We start from the raw sequence: 20,960 nt of genomic DNA, 5'->3' as shown, positions 1-20,960 counted from the left end.
AAAAAACACTTTCAAGTTGCAGTAGCATTACTAGATTATAATGCCGCTGAGGTGAAGCAAAAATTTTTAAAAAAATTAAATTATTTTTTATAAACTTAAGTAATAATAGACTTCTATTAAAACAAAAGAAATTATATTTTAAGAATGTTTTTTTTTCCTTTGGTGAAATATAGGGTACTTATACAAACATGGCATTTTTCTTTCCCACCACTCACTCCCTAATAATATTAGCAATAAATTGTAGCTTTTTTTGATATGTTGCAATAGGAAAGAGTTCTCTTTAATTTCTTGATAATAACATTTTATACCCATTCTATCCTACCAGGTGAAAGCTCTGGAGTCTGTGTGCATTCTGGAATCCCATTCCGTTTCCAAGCAAATTCAACCTGACCTGTTTCGACCTGTCCTCCTTGAGTCTCAGCAGTTTCATTACAAATAATTTGAGATTGCAGTGATGGCTGTCTTTGTTCAAGTTCAAAATTCATAATAAGGGAATCAACCAGAGAGTCCAATTCATCCAGGTTCATAAATGGCACATGCATTTTCTGGATAGGGTTGTTCTCAGAAGACAAGGCAAATAAACTGAAAAAGTTGTTAAAATATCCAGCAATGACAGAAATATTTTCTGCAAAGCTCCTGAGAGGGCTGGTGTTTCTGTATAACCCTATGAGAAACAGAAACAAAAATAATCAAATGCAGCATTTTGCAAGTACCAAAGAGCCCTCTCCCTCTGCAAGTCTCCCCTAGCCTGTAGGTTACAGACGGTAACTCAGCTAATACCTTGTAACATGGAAGAGACAATTTGACAGACTTCAGTCAAGCACTGCTCCAATTCCAAATACTTCACAGCAATCTTAGTGCTCTTCCTTATTTCTCGATATAGAGACTCTTCTGGTAGCTGAGATTCTGTTTCTTTCTGTATTAATAAAGAGCAATTTCAAGAGAATCAAATACATCACAGTATATTAACTACTAAACATGCCTATTATGGTTTCAGTCACATAGATCAAGCCAATGCTGAAACACAAAATCAAATCAATGTCATGTCATATAAGACAGCACTGAAAAGAATGCACAACTGCACATGGTTGACAGGGTTAGGAAAAGAAGAAAAAAGCAAATGATATGAAAATCCAGGAAATGCTTGACTCTTAGAAGATAAATCACCTATCCTGGGTTTTAATTCAAAATATCAGTAACTATGGCCATCAACTATGGCAGCAGTTATAAAACAATTACACTAGCAAAGCTAGTGTAAATCTTTCAACCTAAAAAAAAAAACCACAACAGGTAGTTAGGCTGCTCAAGATGAGCACAAAAACGAAGATAGAAGTACCTCCAGAAATTCTTTATCTTAAGTAAAATTAAAATAAAAGCGTTTTGAGTGGAAATGCAGTAGCAAGGAAAGTTAGCTTTCCAATCACAGGAATGCTGCTGTGACAGGAAGTGTTATCATGCAATTGGAAATATACAGTATGTATGTGTGTGTGTGTATATACATACACACACATTCCTCTTCTTAGATAAATGAATCCTTAAAATTTAAATACCAGACTCAAAGCACACATTTTGGGAAACATTTCTCTTACCTTTCTGCAGTAAGACATGTTATTTTCAAGGAATCTGGCTAATGCCACCATGTTATCCTTTATTCGATTTTGAATCTACAAAGAAACTTTTAATTATATTGTACACTTCATTCAAGTCAAGGTACATTAAAAGAAAAAGAACAAACACTGACATACTAAAGAGAGAAATACCCAAAAGAAATAGCACTTCCTGCAACTAAACATGCAATTTTTCAAAGAAAACATTAACTGGTAGAAAATATTAATTACATCTGCAAGGTTTTAAACCCCTTCCTAGGAGAGGATCAAATGAACATATTTAAATATTCACTACAGAAAGGTTGTCCTGTAACTTTGTATCACTGTCATTCTAATTGGCAGGGGGAGCTCTGGCGTTTTCTTTCCATCCTTACAGTAGTTGCACCAGAGACAAGCATGTACAGCAGATACTTCAGAATTAGCTGCAAGTGAACAGAATTATTTGGAAAGCAGAGTGCTCAGTTCCATTTACTGGAAAACCAAAGCATTGGGAGTTAAGCAAAAGACATTGAAATAAAGTATTTTGGATGGTTTCACTGCTGTCTGTAGGATTAAGAATGACAACAGTGAAAACCAGAGAAGGAAGAAATTTTTGCTTTCCTTGAGAGGAACAATTTATGACTCAGAAGATTTCAGTCTTTCCCAAGTATTGCGTTGGAATTCAGCCAGGCTCTCTGTCAAAAGGGCTTACCCACTAAGAAAGTGGTGTGCTTCCAAGGGACACCCTAACTTCCTTACTGGAATTTTCAAACAGCTGCAGAAATATTTTTAACTATGGTGCTTATTCCTTATACTTTATTCTCTACTTTGTGTAACTCCCTACAGCATCACCTTAATGATTTAAAATACAAGCACAAGAAACAAACATGATCAGGTGCCTCCAAGACATAGTAACAGTTTTTAATCTTCATTTCATCTCACCTCATTTTGTGGACATTGTTTCACAAGCTCTTTCTGTACTATTCTTGCCTTCTCCTGTACAGCATTAATGAGACACTCCAGTCCTGAGCCTACTCCATCATAAATGGCAAGTACAAATTCCTTTTAAAACAAAGGTTCCAAATGCAATGGTTAAAGAAACTGATGTGGTCTTGAATTAAAACAGTTTTTCTACAGTAGATTAGAAATAAGTTTGTTTCAACCAAATTATTCAGTGCAGGTCTATTCAGACACGTCTTCCTTGGACCACAGGAGCTCAGGTCAGATTTTTGTATATTCAATGTGGTACTTAGATACAGATTACTAAAATACAAGTAGTGAATTTCAGTGAAACAGATAGACTTGTATCTTCTCAGTGCAGGTACAGTCCCAAAACACTGTACACCTCTTTCTCTTCATAGGTTTAACTTACACAGATTTAAAGGATGTGGTTTTTAAGGGAAAAAAAAAAGTCAAGGATATTAATATATCCATTTTCACCCTAAATTTGAAGTATTAGATAAACTCTAAATATACTTAATTTGTTTGATAAAGTTGCTATATGGAACAATTTGCTCCTGAGTACAGTTACTGATAGTCAGTGTGAACTCAACACTAGAATTACTACTCATAATCAGAATTCTAAGAAACATTTCTTCACCTGTAAACTAGAGGCAGGAATGTTGTCCTCTTCAGGAAATGAAATATCAGTTGTTGTGACTACTGCCAAGTGTCCTATGTATTTCATTGTTTGTTTTACTGTTTGGTTTACTTTGCTCCATGCTTCTGTTACCATCGAGGATATATCTGAAGAACAGCCCTGGGAAACAAAGGCACATCTTTCACTGATTCCAGAAAGCACCTCTGGTCAAAGAATACACACTTTCTATACAGCAAGAGTTCCTAGCACACAATACTCAGGCATTTTTCAGCTTTACATCTTCCTAATTCCAATCACCTATCTATCACAGCTAAAAAAATCACGCCTTGCAACGACAGAGCAGCCATACCATTATACTACATAGTTTTAAAAGAACAATAGATTCACAGGCTGTAGTGTGCACAAAAATAATATTCACTGGAACCTGGTTTATGAGTTTATAAACAGCAGCACTTCATAGTCTAAACTATCATTTGCTCTTACTGCATGTTTAATTTTACCATTTTATAAGTTAGAACCAATGTTTCTGTCAGGGCCTGGGCACAGGAAGGTCTGCATTACTCTCCAATAGCACAGGGAACTACCAGCTTAGCCAGAAAAAATGCAACCTTGGCTATTTAGCTTCCTTTGGTGCATTGTTTTGTCATTACACAAACTGGACATTTAAATGCTTTTAGCAAGTCTATAATAAAGTCTATTATAAGTCTATCATAAATACTGCATTAATGCAGAGAAGTTTTCTATACACAAATGAATTCTTTAATATGCTTTACCTGCAACAGCAACTGTAAATAACCTCCCAAGTTCTTTATTTCCTGTTTCATTTCTTCATCAGCTTTTCTAGACCCAGGACACTTTTGGACATTATTAAGCCAGAGTTTACTTAAAACCACAATCTGGTCAAAAGCAGAGACAATTCTGATGCTGTAGGACTGAGCAGCACGATCAAGTGAGAAAACTACAAGAAAAAGAGATCTATCAGATTCATCTCCTTTGCAAATGAACACAGGAACATTAATTCTTGTGACTGACAAACACATAAATGCTTGTGCATCTGAAAGACAAGTCATTAGAAACGTTTAAACCACTATGAAAATGAGACTTACGATTTTCCTGACATTCTTCATCTTGCTGTTCATAGGCTTTGGAAATGGCAGATGCTCCAGAAAAAACTATAAACAAATTAGTTAGGAGACTATCTGCTATGCTTTTCCCTCCTTCGTGATTCTGTTCCAGCAAATCTAAAGCTGAACTTATAGATTCCTTGCAAATTCCAGGAAGAAACAATTCAGAAATGCTTGAGCATATGCTGGACTTGTTCAGTGAACCTGTACAAGGTAAAAGCAAAACATACATGCATGAAACTCTTCGTAGGAGTGAGCAGTCCATGCGTCTTTTTAATGACTTCTATACAGACATTCACCTATTCAAGACAGTCACTCAGAAAAAATGAGTAAAATGTTCTAAATAGTTTATAAGTTCTGTTAGTACAAAGAGAAATTCCATAGTGAAATTCTTTAACATGAATACATTTGTTTCAACAATCAAAGCTACAGAGAAATAAAAAATAAAATCCAACCAATCTAAAATAACTGAATGCATTCAAATATTTGGAAGACTAAAGCACCCTATACTTCAGGAAAAAAAGGTTGTAAAACCTGGCCAAAAGCTTGGGGAAACCTCAGAAATTTAATTAATAATAACTCAAGCAAATGAAGTCTCTGTATTACTGTTTCAGGATTCAGCCTCTTTCTCCAATTAACCCACATAGTTAAGCAGAGTAATGTTTTAGATAAATTTCTTAAATTAGGCTCATAAAGTGCTGGTCAGGAAGTTTTTGCCCTAAGAAAGGATAATCAAAAATACGGAAACCCCTACTGTTAACAGCTTGACACTATAAATTTGAAGGCATCATAAACAGGACATTTTTTATTTTGCTTTCCAACTCACAGTTTTCAAACAACCATCAGAAGCACCCATGTTTTATGTATGTAGTAGGTTCAAATTCTCAGAATGAAATGAGAGGTGTCCTACCATTTAGAAAGTACCTGATATATAGGAAGTCTGTTTATTCTGAATAGATTGCAATTTTATCTCAGACAAACATCCAGAAATTCTCTTGTTCTTCATGAAGCTTCTACTTCTAAGAAAGGATGATAAAAAACCATGAAAAACCTTGAAAAGAAAAGCATTTCTCCTCATCAAGCATTTCCATGATGAGCTACAGCTTGCACAAATGTGTGAGCCAGTTATAAATATTTATAAGGCTAAAACTACAAATGCAAGGTCCCAGACCACATGCAATTTACTCCTTAAAAACAATGCTTTGGCAGTATAGAAGTGGGAAGGAAACATTAAAAACTACACATTCCACTCTGCACTGATGCTTTGGAAAGCTCTACATGCAACTTTTGTTCCTTTTATTTGTCCATGGAGGAAATCCAAGAGAATGAGTGAATACAAGAGAAGACTCACCAGGTGACACAGTGATGAGAGTGGAACAAAAGCATATTTAGATAGCTACACAATTTTGCTTTGTTTTAAGCATAGGAGACTAGCTACAAATTACTTTTACCTTCTTCTGGAAAGCAAGGAAATGGAGCTGTCTGAAAGGTCAGGTTCCCACTCATCAGCAGGATCATAAAACACATCAACAACAGCTTTATTTCTATCATTACTCTGAAAATAAAGGAAACACAGGGGAGGAGGAGAGTTAAACAGAAAAAGTGTGATAAAGTAGTCAACACATGGATAAACAGAACATAATAATGAAAACTCTATTTATAAATTCAAGGTCTTTTACAGTATAAAACAATTGAATAACCAAAAGAATCACAAAACAGTCCTTGCTTTACTGCTTCTTACTCTCTACACAAAATTACCTGAACAAAGTAATTTGTTTCTACTGCATTCTTTTTGTTTGATGGACAAACTCATCTGCATGTTTTTAGTGAAAAGTAGTCATGTGTCTTGCTGTTTAAGATACACAACCCAAAAAATCACCAAGATTTTCCTCCTGTATGCATTATCAAAACCTTATCTTTCACAAAATGTTACTGATTATTAGTGGTTCTTCTTCAGTTGTCACTGACCTCATAGAGTTCTTTCATTGCTGCTAGTTTACATTCAAATTTCTCCAGGCTCCAAAAAGTTGTTATTCCCAGTTTGATGTTACGAACCTGCACCTGAATAGAAGACACTGTTCCTGTTTTATCATCAATTTTGTCATGCCTAAGAATTGGAGAAAGTTTAAAAAAAAGAGGACAAAAATCAAGACAAAAAACCACATTAATACTGCAACAATAAATGAGATACTTGTAGGTAGGATTATACAGAGACTAAAAACGTGACCCACACACAAAAATTTCTTCCAACATCACGCATCTCAGTTACTGTGCTTTAGGACCATTTTAATAAGTGAACCAAAGTAAGATGGATCAGAAGATTCACCTCCAAACCACACTAAATTCAAAATTAATTGTCTATAGCATACCTTTAAAGTTTTGATCTACAATTCAAATTAGAAATTCCCATTTTAAAATACCAAGGCTCAGCTACATACTTAACTAACAATAGTTGGGAAAATAAATTTATCATGTTCAATTGCACAACACTGTTAAAAGAAACACCAACAGCTCACTGCACATTCTGAATCCACCCCCAAATATATACATAAATATTCTATAACTATTACATATACACATTATAATGAAGCAACTCGGATACTGACCTGCAGAAAACTGTGTTTTTCCCTAGTGCAGTGCTAATGGCATTAGCCTCTTTAATCATCACAGACAGCTTCAGAGACTTCCAGTTCAGTGGAACTAATAAAGAATATAGAACATACTGATTTAGTGAACTAAACAATGTGGTGCAACAACTTGAGGGTTTAAAAAATAAAGGGCAGAAAAGAAAATACAACCTAAACACAAAAAAGTAATTTAGCAAACAATAGTTCCAAGAAGTCCCAGCATTGGGAAAACATTGGGGAAAAATAACCCTTTTAAATGGTTGGATAAAGGGTATTTCAGAAACAGAGGCATAAGACTAGATTGTATATTATTATTATTAATCCAAGATAAGAAACTGGAAAAATGAATTCTGTTACTCCAGCTTCCCCAATGAGTTAATGCCAGACCAGTGGAGACACACAGGGAAGGACTTTTAAGTAACTAGAATAAATAGAGACTACAAGTATGTCCAGCTAGCCACCCTGAGTGTGATTAAACAGAGCTTTTAAAGCAGTCCAATACATACAGCTGGTGAATAGAAAGGATTGCAACAACCAGAAGGCTCTTCTTGTTCAGGATCACTAGAGAAATATTAGTGGAACAGAAAAAGTTCCTGTGTCAATACCCATCACCCATGCCCACCAAGAAAAAGAGAAGCCAGCATTGCCTTTGTAACACCATGCATATACATACCCATCACTGATTTATTCCCACTTCCATGATTCTTCTGAAGGGCATGTATTTCCTCAGCAATCTTCTGCTTCTCAGCTTCCAGAGCTTCCACTATCTTTGCATGACGAATAGTATGGTCTTCTAGAGCCTGGGGGAAAATGGGCAGTGGTAAAAAAACAAATCTAAAACTCTTAATGCTGTTTGTTGAAGCTAAATTTTTTGTTCCTGGCGTTTTAAAGACTCTAAAAATAAATTTTATACTGGACATCTGCTATGCTAATATAAAATAATTAATTTTCAAACTGACAGTTTTGCTTACATATTGCAGTGGGTTTGGGTTTGCTTACATATTACAATGCTCAAAAAAAACCCCCAAAAACCTGGAATTAAAGAGGAACAGCTTTTTTAAAAGGTTCTATTTGTTGCAGTAGTCAGATATATATAAACACCAGCCAAGACTCACTCATTACTTACATTAACATCTGGAGTAATAACTTTTGCCAAAAGCAACAGTTGCTAAATTTTGGTGCAGGAACAAAACCATCCACATTATTTAAGAAATAAGGTCAGCATTAGCTAATCCCCAACATTAACATACTCAGGTTGCAGACAAAACATCAGTTCTTCTGCATAAAATCACATAGAAGTACTTTAAATAATTTCCTTTACAATAATTGATTTTCAAAAAAATCATTTCAAAAAGCCCCCCAACCAAACCAGAGTTGATTGCCTTAAAAGGATTTTTTTCAATTACCTGCTTGGTAGCTAAGGTCTCCATTTCTAAACGTTTCTTATTGAAGTGGAGTTCTAGCTCAAGGCTTTTCTTTGCCTTCTCCAGCTCCTGAATTTTGGTTGTGGCTTTTTGGTTATTCAGTTCTTGGATTTGCTTCTTACGAGATTCTTCTCTCTAGTAACAAAAAGGAAAAGTGAGAGGAGGAATACTCCTACAGAATTTCTGACCCATCCTTCAGGCAGATATCCCATACATTTGAAACGTGCAGCCTCTGACCTACATAGCCCAAGGTCAGCAATGGCTTTATCCCAGTTCACAAGAATCACTTTAGGTCTTCTATAGAATATGTAAGATACGAGATACATCATTATTTTTTTACCACAATGTACTATTCTATGTCAACTTATGCATGTTGCAAATGCACTGAAAAAAAACAATTACAAAGCAGCATGCAAGCTTGGAAAAACAAAATAAAACTGCATTAATCAACCCAGTCTAGTGAATTAAAAGCCTCATACACTAAGGCAGATTCTGTAGGTATTTTTCTTTGCTTACAAGTTACAATCCCTGGAGTAACTCTGAAGAGGTTAACTACTTTACAACTTCTTCTGTTACTAAGGCTGACTTTTTTTTTAAGAATGATGCTTTGTATTCTCTAACATGCTGCTAAAATATGCAAGAGAAAAAGAAAACTAAAACCACACAAACCAAGGCCAATCAAGCACTGAAAAAACAGATACCACATACTACAGTTTCTAGTTTATTTTATTGATATATTTCATGTAATGATGCAATGACAACTTACCACCTCTGCTTCCAGGGATTTTATTTTGCTCTCATACGCTTCTTTTTGTGAGGTCAGCTCTTGTTGAACCATCTCTTTAGCTATTTGGACACTGTGCATCATTTCTTCCTTGGCTTTGAGTCGTGCCTCTTCAATTTCTGATTCAAGCCTACAAGTGTCATACATTTAGATTGCTGCTGTTTGTCTCTTGTAAGAAGCATACAGATTATAATCTTTTTTTCTCTCTCATGAGGGTTTTTTTTTTTTTTAACAAAAAAACTTACATACTTTACACGGTTTTGATTTCACAGACAAAATGTAGACACTTCCAATGTAAATATGAAAGACATCCCAGAATTTCAAATCCACTCACAATTTCCATTTTTATTTTATTACATCATTTTCACAAATTTAAAGACTGCAGTGGAAACTCACTAAATCACATTAAGACACAAAATTAAGTTTTAAATCAATGAGTCTTTTGGTTTAATAACACCCCACAATGAAGTAAGTACTAATAACATTTCACTGTCTCAAATTCTCCATCATAGAAGACCTAAGGTTATTACTTTGGGTTCTTCTCATTTTCCTAAGAATTTAAATAGCTTTAAAACATCAAAAGTCATTTTCAGACTCATCACACACTTGGAGAGAAACATAATTAAAGAGATACACTACTCTGAGGACCCCTGGAGCTCTCTGATAGTGGTCTACATTGTTGGTATCTGGATTAGCTTGTGGTGATTGAACCTTAGAGGTGTACATCATTTCAGCCAAGTCTGTGACTTCCATTATAAATGCAGTTGCTATTTTCCAGCTCTCCCCTTTGTGAAATAATTAATAACCTTCAGTTACTTCTAAAACTAATTGCATGGTTGAATTAACAACTGAGCTTATTTTCAGAACAAGAAAAATCAATACTTACTGTGTTCGCTGTGCAATAAGTAGTTCATTCTTTGCAAATTCAAAATCTTTTGGACCATCATGCAAAGACAGAGTCCCACAAGAAGGTGTTTTAACTTTCTGAACCTCTGCTGGATGATTAAACCTGAAATAATGGTCTCCCCCAAGAATCACTCGATCACCCTATTGGGAGAAAAAAAAAATTCTGCTGAAACTTTCAGATTTATAAGAAAATTTTCAGTTCTTAAAACAGGCAGGTGAAGCTAGAAATCAAAGAGGAAGAGACAAATATTTATGGTAACAGAGCATTCTCAGAAAAACCTGCACTCTGAAGCTGAGATATCAACAAAACAAAGAAACCCACACATGCACAAATTACTATTACCAGATCAATTACTTACATGATGCAGAATTGTTGGGTCCAAAATGCATTTCCCATTTACATATGTCTTGGCTTCTCTAAGTGGAATAATACTTACTTTGCCAACAGTATTTTTAATAACACTGAAAACAAGAAACATTTGCAGTATTAGTAGTTCATGATAATTGCAAGTGATGCTTCTTAATTGACTAAAATTCAAGCTTTAGATGCTATTGTTTTCCTAGGTGTGTATTGTCTTTATACTATTTAAGTACAACACTCATACCTACTGAATGACAACCTATATTTTGGTAGAGAACCTATATTTATATCTAGGAATCCATTGCTAGAAAATTACTGCAATACCCTGCCATCTGAGAATTTCTTTGATAATGTGACTTTCGTGTTTTTAGTACCTGATTAGTTACATTTCTTACAGTGTTTTTTCAGGGATCAGTTGCAAGGAATGCACTTTGAGCAATATTTCTACAGTACAGCCAAGAGGCTATTTTTATTAAATTAAGAACTGTCAAGGCATTTCACTTTTCCACAGAACTTAATGTAACATTTATCTATCACACAGCATCATTTGATCAGGTCTTATTCATGTAGAAATGCTGCAGAAGAAACCTTTGCTACATGAACATAATGAACAAAGAAACTAAACTACCTGAGTTAGCAAATTTCTAGAGGGAACAGAAGGTAGTTGCCCTAATCATTGAGCAGTATAAAAATATCCCTACGTAGTACTGTCTTGGCTAGAAAACTGTATTTTGTTACACTCTTCCTACTGCCAGAAGAAGAAATTTAAAATATAAAAACAACACTACAAACCAATGGTCATCAGCAATCAGCACTCCAGAAAGCTGGATATCATGTTTTGAATTTGGTGTACACCTTCCAACTGTAGTTTCTCCTTCTTTGATCATATATAACAGCACCTCAGAAAGCTGAGGATCCTCATTGAGATTGACAAGGTTTGGTAAATGATTGTCCATTTTGAATGCAATTCCAGCTTTCTAGATAAAAAAGAGCTCTGCATTAAAAAACAATTTACTTCATGCATTCATAAAGTAATGAATACCTACATTAATTTTTTCAAAGAAGTCACAGCAATCTGTTGCAAGGTGAGTATTAAGGAAACCAAATCTTACAGCTATTCTCATTCTTCTGCAAGGTTTGCTGAGGTTATATTTTCTGTATTATGTCCTATAGAAAAAAAATGTACCTGCAATTCTTTTATATCTTCCAATTTCCTTTTTTCTGCTTGTTCAAGTTTTTCTTTCCAGGCCCTTAATATATGAAAAAAATAACATAACATATTAGAAAATTACAGCATAAAAATTTTACTGTTTCCATTTTAAATTAAGACATTAATGAGTGCCTGACCTTTGCATTTCTGCCATGTTTCTCTCCTGCTGGTGCAATTCTATCCTCAGAGATGTTATTTCCTGCAAATAACGCCTGTATTTTTCACGATCAGTGTTCAGAGCACTTTTCTGAGCTGCCCTCAGTTTTTCAATTTCAGCTTTTAATTCTACATGAGACAAACCAGACATACAGTACATGTAAAAAATGAAGGCAAAATACACTTCAGTACAACAGTACAAAATTAATACTGTTATTTATTTAAAAACAAAACACCTTTCTCTATTTCCAGTTTTCAAGTGTAGCCTAAGATATCACTTGCATTTTGGAAAATAAAAAAGCTCATAAAGAACAATAATACTAAAAGGAAGATATCCCAAGCTGTATTAGTCTGGTTGACAAGAGGTCAGTCAACACAACAGAATATTAGTAGTAACAACTCTTATAAGAAATAAACTAAATGCACATGCAAATCACAACCCTAAAAGACTGCTGAAAGGTCAAGCTCACCTCTGATTAGTTTGATATTCACATCTTCATTTACTTTAGCAATGTTGATAATTGAACAAGCCTGTTTGGCATAGCGAAGGGTGCTGAGTGTCTCCTCTGTGCTGCTGGCAGCTGGGCTCACTGTGGCTATCATGGTTGTTTGGGAATTGCCACCAAGACTTTCCTTTAGCAGCCTTCATAGGACAGGAGAATACCAGTCAATCCCTGGCCCTCCCACTGACAGGAAGATTCGAAACTTCCCAATTGGAACAGCTTAAATACAAAATACCCAGGGTTTTGCTATTTATTTGAGAGGGACTGTCAGCTGCTTAAAACACAAACCAAGCTCATGTTTTGTCTTTATCTGATGGCAACAGGCAAATTTCTGCCCTCCATAGGTTATTTGAGAGAGGGAGAGAAAGGATGGGAAGAGGTGCCTCATGAATAGATGAGAAAACCACAACCTAAGAAAGCCTCAATTGCTATAATAATGTACGTACCAAGTAAGGACAGATTCCCGGTAAGGAATGAAAGTTTTCTTTCCATTTTGAGACTGTTTAGACAGGGCAGAAATAACCCTTCCAAGGGTCAACAGTGATTTATTGATACTCACACCTTCCTACACAAAAAAAAAATAAAAATATTTATAATACAGTTGCATTTTCTTGTGTGATGTTATCAAGTGTACTGTTGATTAAGTTTGTTCAATGTATGCTACAGCTGTACCACATTAAATGTCCCCAGTTATTAAAAAAACAATAAGATGGAAGAGCATCTTCATTTGGAAAGAACAAAGACCCTGCCTTCCAAATAAGTAGGGTTAAGAGCCATTAAACTTACAAAGGCAGCTTGAAATGAATTCTCTCATTAGCAAAATCTAAAAAGGGGCAAGCCTCAACTCATGTGATATTGGATTTGTGATTTCCAAAGTCACAGTTTCCCCTTCCTCCTTCTGCAGGATCATTAGACCTACATAATATGGGGAGAGGTGTTCTAAGCAAGATCTGCCACATTGCACAGTTCAAACAGCTTCTTCAGGCCACCCACTCTCACTGGCAAAATGTGATGTAATACTGGTAAGCATAAGGGCTATATAAATACTTTTATAGCTACAGTTCCTGCCCAAAAATCCTGTTAGGTGAGCACACTTTGGAGTTTAAGGGTGTTCTTAGGAGTCAAGCCTTTTCCACAGATTTCCACTCTTCATTTACCTTCAGCCTTTCTCCAGTGGTCTGAGCCTTTGTACAGCACTCACTGCCAGCTAGATCAATTAGATTTATGTGACTGGTAAGCCTACGATCACACTGTTCTTCATTCACAGATTCTACCTGGAAAGAAAGGGAGACATTGGCATTCAAACCAAAATAAAAAGCCTGAGGATAAGCAGAAATCAGACAAGCTGTTCACATTAAATACATAAAAATTTCATGCTGCCATTTAATTTTTGACAGGGTACTCTTGTGTATATCCCTTGAAGGAGACTAAGCTGAGATTTAAAACCATAGCATCAGTTAGTTGTGGCTGAATAACTGCACAAGCATATACTGCAAACCCAACAGATTACTAAACTAGGGGTTTGGGTCTGAAGTTTGATGACTGCAGTCAATCCAATTGCAGTTATCCAATAAACATGCAAATCAGTAAGCTGTTACTGACTTAGACCAATGAAGATGAGTTAAGGAGTCAGTGGAAAAACTCAGGACCAGCTATGATAGAAAAAATCAATAATCTAGTGGTGAGAATGGCAAGAGGATGAAGAAGGGAGAAAATCCAGGAAACTGTGACAAAAAATTAAACCAGTCAAGAACAAAGAGCCCCAAACCAACAAGTCATTTGTCAATGGAGAAAACTGACAGTCTGTAGACTCCTGAGGAGCTCTACCTATTCCATTTCTGTCTTCAGGCTCACATCACTAAGTCAGGTTTTGACTTTTAAGCATCTGTAAATCAGATGAGCAGTTGTAGTCCCTATATCCTGGAGACACTTGGGGAAGAGGCATCCTGAAGCAAGAAAACATTTATTCAGTGAAGTGTGTTGAAACTGAGTAGAAATTGCATCTCCTACCACTGCCCCAGTTTGTTGACTGCAGAACTCAGCACAGCCACACACCTCACACAGCCTAACCTTCTTAGAAGATGTGTTGGCAGTAGTGTGAAATTCAATCTAGCCTCAATTAAGATCCTGTTACATCTCAAAACTCACACTGAGAAGCTTGGAACTACTCCTAGATCTGTCAGCCTAGACATATTTATACTGCTGCTATAAATATACTTAGCACAAAGACATCAGAATCTACTCAAAGCATGTAAAATAAAATAAGTTCTGTGGTGTAGAAAGCCATGTTAAAATGCTCTGTGCTTTACTCAACGATCTTAAAGTATATTCTCACAATTTTGTAGCAGCACACAAAAGAACTGTTTACTACCAGATTTGAATGGATACAAAAAACCCCCAGTAATACCTTGCTTTGAGTCATGACAAGGGTGAAGACAGAATGAGATCTAGAGCTCTTGTCATTCATTACTGTAGCAGCTGTTGCTCTCTGCTTATTTCCTAGTTCAAGCCAACTCTGTAAAAGGCAAAAGTCAGGACATGAGACCAAACCCTCCTTTGGATGGTTAACTGAAGATTAAAATATTTGCAAATACACTTAAGAAAAATTATGACTATAAGAGAGGACTTAAAGGTTAAACTTTAGAAATAATAATGTGAACAGTGACACTTAACTGTACAAATCTACCCAGTTCCATTACACAGGACTAGTCTACATCACCCTTTTACAAAATCAGCTGAAACATCATAGACTACTGGACAGTCTGTTAAACTGTCTTAACATTTTCTTCCCACCCATGGAATTTATTTTTTAGCAGTAAGCAGAAAAGGAGAAGGCAGAAATATTTGTATTCCCTTTTAGTAACCAAAACACTCTTACCTGAATATCAGAGTAAGAACGGACAACGTTCCTAGAGTGCGGGGAAAAATTAGAAAGTTTGGGTTCAGTTTTCTTTCTATAGATTTCCCTCCTGCCTGAGTTCTGAAACATTTTCCCAGTTACAAACAGAATACAAATACATAATGAAAGCTGCAGTTGTCTTGAGACTTCCACACTTTTAGATTTCACTAAGGCAATTAAGAAAATATATCAAGCTAGTCATGGGTATGCACTTCTCTAAAACTATGTAACGCTAGGATCTTGCTTAATTTACTGATGAGTACACAAGCTTTCAGAGAGCCCTCAAGATATCCCTTTTCAGGATTACATCATACAGCTGTTAAAGTAAGTACAGAAAACAAACAGTTAACAAGTAAGTTAAGACTTACACTGTCAGGCCTTCCACATATGGTCCTAACACTGGATGTTCTCTTACACGAAGCTGATGAGAATAATTTCAAAATAAAAAATATTAGTAGTGCATTGGTTGGATCTAGTACTCAGGAATATCTTAAAAAAAGATTCTACAACATTAATCTATTATGTTTCTAAGTAGCTTACTCCAGAATCACTGATAAAACTCAGAGTGAAAGCACTCCTGCTTTAGACAAGACAGTAGAGTCAACTTCTTTACAAGAAGTCCACCTAAGCTTAGGTTAAAGGACTTACTTCAACAGCAAGTTGGACGTTGCATATCAACTTTTGCATACCATCTGTTGCATCTATCATAAACTAATAGTTAATTTACACACAAGTGTCCAGGACAGTGCTCAATGTCAAAGTACAGAAAGTAATTTTTTTTTGATAAATCAGACATAATAAATTCCTTCAATTCCTTCCTTAAATACACTAAAGACAAATTTCTTTAATTTACAGTTCTACATATTCTAATACACAACCACTAAACACTAGCTAAACTGGTTTAACTAGTGATACTTAAGTAGTTAATCAGTCCAATCTTGTTTCTTTCCCCCTCCTCCAGATCCTTAAGAGACAACCAGGTAACCAAAAAAAACCAACTCCATCTAAATTACAAGATTTTATCTCAAGTTATATTGTACAGATGATTCTTATTATAAGCTGGAGATTTAGATATATCCTAGGAGACTATTTATAAAGGCTCATAAGATCATCTTCATTTTTTTGATAAGGGGAGATTTTACCTTTTTTGATGGATTCTACTGAATAACTTTGTTTCTATATAAGCATTGCTCAGCATTCGTCCAGTGACAAGCATTTTGATTTAAGTCATGTGGTGATATTTTTATTTGTTTTTTTACTTGAATCCCATTGTTCACAACTAATGTACTTAGATTAAAAACAATGATCACTTGTCATTAGTGCATTTTTGTTTCAGAATAAATGCCACTCCTTAAAGGTTATGCAGATACTTGGTTATGTGAGCAACTTACTTGCTGTTTCTTCTGTCCATTTTCAGCTTTAAAGACAAGCAAATCATGAATTTTCTCATTGTATACTTCAAAGAAGCTCATTTCAAGATGATACAAAACCTAATAAAATTAATAATAGCCAGTCATTACAGACACTAACAATCACACAAAGGAAAAAATACAAAGAAAGTGAGGGTAGTTATTTTTTGTTTCAGCCAGAATACTGAGGTGGAATAGTAATACAGTGCATTTTGCTTTGATAGGCGATGTTTAACAATAAATTCATATTTTTTAGGCTCTATTTTACTGCCTTCACTGAAAGTATGGAGCCCACTGGGATTTTTTTTTTTTTGCCTTTCCTTACAAATATCTAAAAATGTAAGACATGCAATACAGAGGAAAGAATCCTAGTCTAGTGATGGAACAAAAATACTATGCCCATATTTCTTCACATTACTGCAATTAAGGAAGCAAAACAATGTTAATTTTGACTGTTTAGGGAACCCCATGAATCAGAGCTATCAACACAAATAAGATTTGAATCAGCAGAAGAATATAAACACTAATAAATGGATCAGCACTAAATATCGCTTTCCCCATAGTCCAACGGCATAAGCATATCACCTGTTCCTTGTCCATTTGTGCTATTTGATTGAAAAGATCTTCACAAAGTCTTGGAATTATTCCTCGGTCTTCATCAAATCCCATCATCCTGCAGTCACAAAAATCCTGCTGATTTAGCTTTGTAACTCTCCATAGACAGTTTTAATATTAACTGTACAATTCTACAGTTGCCATGCCACGTGTCTAAGTTACACAACAATAAGCAACAGAAATTAACATGATCTAAATTGGTGCATTTCTAAATCTGGAGTTGGACAAGGTGATATCCAGAGGTATTTTCTATTTCATCCATTGAGAAATAGGTTGAAAACCCAAGTAAAACTAAGACTCTACAGCAAGTGAAGAGTCTAAACCTATAGATGTTCAGTATCTTACCATGCCTGCATTTTATATTCTCTGCACACTTCCAGTGCAACCTAAGCCTGTCTCCAGCTCTGGAGCAGTTTTTTCCTGTTGAGTCCTGCCACAGCAGCACACCAGTGCACTGGACTAATCCCCCTGCAGTCTGGAGACACACCGTGTGGCACAGCACAAATTTGCTGTGTAACCTTGACCAGAGGACCCTGATACTAATTTCAGCCTTGTTCAAAACACAAAGGGGAGAAGGTAAGTTATTGTTTAAGTGAAAGTAAAAGAAAAAAATCCAGACACAAACCCAACAAACTTACAAATAGACTCAGGATTGCAACTCTTATCCTATCTTTCTTTTAGGCCAAAGTAAAAACAGCAGTGTAAGTAAAAACTGAGTTCATTCACTTAAAATGGAAGTTCACCCACTTGAGGGAACTTACTTCTGTGTAAGTTCTATGTTTATTGTAAATTGAACAGAAACATTTTTGGTCCTCAACTACCTTTATTAAAAGTCTATAGCACCTGATAGGAATTATAAAACTCAAACTAATTTTAATAGATGCATGTTTGGAAGCCAAACAGCTCACTAGGCATTCTATTTCAAAAATATAAATAAGGTATACACAATTGGCTATAAACCCTGAAAATGTTACTTATCTGGGATTATTTTGTGTAAAGATTTGATTTCAAATAAGCAGGGCCACAAACATCTGGATTTATTTAAAGTTCTGAAGCATAAGGACCCTAATTATAATGATTGCTTAAATATCGTCTCCAAAAAACACGCTATACTTTACTACGCCACTTCATGCACTAAATAGCAAACTCTGGTGAAAAACACCACTGAGAGAGTCTGACAAGCTCTCTGCATTAATAAAGAATTTTTTTCACTAAAATCTAGGAAAAGTTTTCATTTTCTCCATTAAAAGTAGAAAGAAGTCAGAGTCACATACATAAAAATACTGTAAAGTTAGCTTTTGCTTAATTGCTATAAATACTGATATAATTATTTTAAAAATACACAGTAACATTTTGACACAATTCATTCACTCTGAAATCTATTCCATTCAATCTCTTTCCTGACTTAATAAGTCATAACAATTGGCAGAATTTTAACAATTATTATTAGCAACTTACGTGTACGATTTTCCAGAGCCAGTCTGCCCATAAGCAAAAAGACAAGCGTTGTATCCCTCAAAAGCTCTTTCAAGGAGTGGCAGTGCCAAAGTTTTATAAATCATTGCTTGGCTTGCAAAATTAGGATGACTCTTGTCAAAAGACCAGAAGGAGAAGTCATAACTGAAACTGTAAACTTGGTTTGTGGATGGATTTTGCACAATTGTCTCTGAACCACTCATGGAGACCACAGGGAATGAGTTTTCAGTTTTCTCTCTGAATGGAAAAGGTGGGGAAAAAAAAATATAAGCTGCATGCTTTAAGTTAGTAATTTCACTGTCTAATGGAAAATAAAAAAATCAAACTATCATTGCTAAAAATACCTGATGAACATACAGAGTATTAAGGTTCAAAACACCTTTGTTAATGAATATGTAAAAAACAGACACAAACACCAATAAAGTCAATTCAGTTTCTTAATAAAATCTTTCTTGGTGTTGCATGAAGTATCAGCTAATTTCCAAGTATGTATTATATCCTTATTGGATCAATGATGAAATAACTCAACAAGAACAAAGCAGAACTCAACACACACCGTTAGCACCAGCAATAAGTCCAGGATACAAACCTGTTGCTGAAGGGCCGCACCCGCACAGCTACAATCACTTTGCTGTTTTTCACTTTGAAAACATCTTCCCCAGCACTGCTGCTCTCAGCTAAACTTTCTGTGTTCACTTTTGTTTCTGAACTTGTTCTCACAGGAAGAGAGCTGGAGACACTGGGGAGTTTCTTGGCTAAAATTTGCAGATGAGGTGTTTGTTCATTTGAGGCCGACTTGAGAGATGGTTGGTCTTGAGAAGTGCTGTTCTTTGGTGTAAGTGCAAATCTTTCTGTTGAAACTTTTGCTGGTGTCCTTGGTCTTTCCAAGCTGCTGTGTTTTATTACCAAGTGCTGTACCTTTTCCTTTCCAGCTAGCTTATTTATATTGCCTTTTTCATTCAGTTGCTCTCCTGACAGCCTATTAGCAAATTTTGAGGTAATGAACCGTTCTGATTTAGGAACTTCATTTTGAAACTTTATGTCAGCAGCGCTTGTCTTATCTTTTAAACACGTGTTAATAGCATTTTCACAGACACTACCAACTAAACCAAAGGCATCCTTGCTGTTCAGGTTGTGTTGCAACTTAGTACTTGAGTGACTCTCAGTTAACTTCAGGTTTGGTTTAACACCATCTGTACCCTTAATATTCTGTGGAAGTGAAACCTTGTCATTTCCTTGTGCATCAAAGTCATCATTTCCATTTCTAGGCACAATATTCTGATTAATTTTCCTCTTCTCTGCGGAGCCAGTCCTCACACGCCTCCGCAGAGTAAGTCTTTTCTCTGTTTGGAGCTCTTCTGTACTCTGTGCTGTGTCACTACCAGATACTGATTTTTTGCTTGCTCCAGTTCTCCTCTGGAGTGTTAATCTGCCTTCCAGTTTAAAAGAAGTTGACACATCAGTCACTTTTGCACAAGCTGAAATCACATAGGTCCTATTTACTTCCTCAGTCTTACTCTGAGGACATGAAGGCAGATCATCCTTTTCTCCCAACACCTGTGACCTCAGCTGCTGCCCAGATGCTTTACTGCTGGCCAGGGCATTGTGTGAGGAAGCCTTCTGCAAAGTGGCTGTGCATCGTGGCCCAGCAGGGCTCCTGGCAGGAACTGTGTAAATAGGCATCTTGTCTTCCAACTAATTAAAACCCAAATGTTGAAAAGTACAGCACTTTCCTAAAGGATTATTTCTAGTTGCTGCTTCATGAGGAATCTGGGGAGACAAAGCACATAACTTTTTATGATGTTGATGTGCAGTGTGAGTTATGTTCTGCTGCATGGGGAGCTCCTTACATATACTGCAGTACGTGTTCCCAAACATTAAGAACAACCAGTATTCTGTTTCACCTCTGATATTTAAAAAAAAATACTTCTTTTATATGTGAATGACTACTACCAACAAAAGGCTATTTGACTTGATTAATTGAATTCTATGATTTGTTTCAGGAAGGAAACCAGGCATCACAAAGAAGCACCAGTTAGTAAAAAGAACAATCTAACTATTTAGCAACAAAGATGACCATGGATATTTCTTCCAAATGATCTACCATGATTTCCAAACTGAGGACATTCCAGATCATGTCTCCATTCACTCACATCTACTTACACTCTTTGTGTTTCACAGCTAACGGACTCCAACAGAACAACAAAGTTAACCTTGAATAGGAAGTGTGTGAACATGGAAAGATTTTTTTTTCCAAGATTTTGATATGCAATACATAAC

General features: G+C 35.7%; 1 protein-coding gene across 1 annotated transcript; it reads right to left on the bottom strand.

The window, feature by feature from the left end:
• Window positions 1-302: 302 nt before the first annotated feature.
• On the bottom strand, window positions 303-20,363 carry KIF14 (kinesin family member 14; the record flags this gene model as incomplete). Its single annotated transcript, XM_084211258.1, has 29 exons — window positions 303-664; window positions 781-916; window positions 1,590-1,664; window positions 2,529-2,648; window positions 3,187-3,345; window positions 3,960-4,144; window positions 4,293-4,514; window positions 5,235-5,329; window positions 5,762-5,865; window positions 6,279-6,417; window positions 6,917-7,010; window positions 7,611-7,737; window positions 8,344-8,496; window positions 9,128-9,275; window positions 10,032-10,192; window positions 10,411-10,513; window positions 11,205-11,389; window positions 11,599-11,662; window positions 11,760-11,907; window positions 12,249-12,421; window positions 12,728-12,846; window positions 13,439-13,555; window positions 14,689-14,796; window positions 15,160-15,190; window positions 15,549-15,601; window positions 16,572-16,670; window positions 17,175-17,262; window positions 18,663-18,917; window positions 19,270-20,363. The coding sequence occupies 29 exons, from the start codon at window positions 20,361-20,363 to the stop codon at window positions 303-305; spliced, it is 4,917 nt and encodes a 1,638-aa protein (XP_084067384.1).
• Between the last annotated feature and the right edge of the window lie 597 nt (window positions 20,364-20,960).

Source organism: Fringilla coelebs (genome assembly GCF_963513975.1).
Source record: "Fringilla coelebs genome assembly, chromosome: 9".
Taxonomy (NCBI): Eukaryota; Metazoa; Chordata; class Aves; order Passeriformes; family Fringillidae; genus Fringilla; species Fringilla coelebs.
The sequence above is the reverse complement of the archived record's forward strand: the minus strand, read 5'-3'. Positions and strand labels throughout refer to the sequence as shown.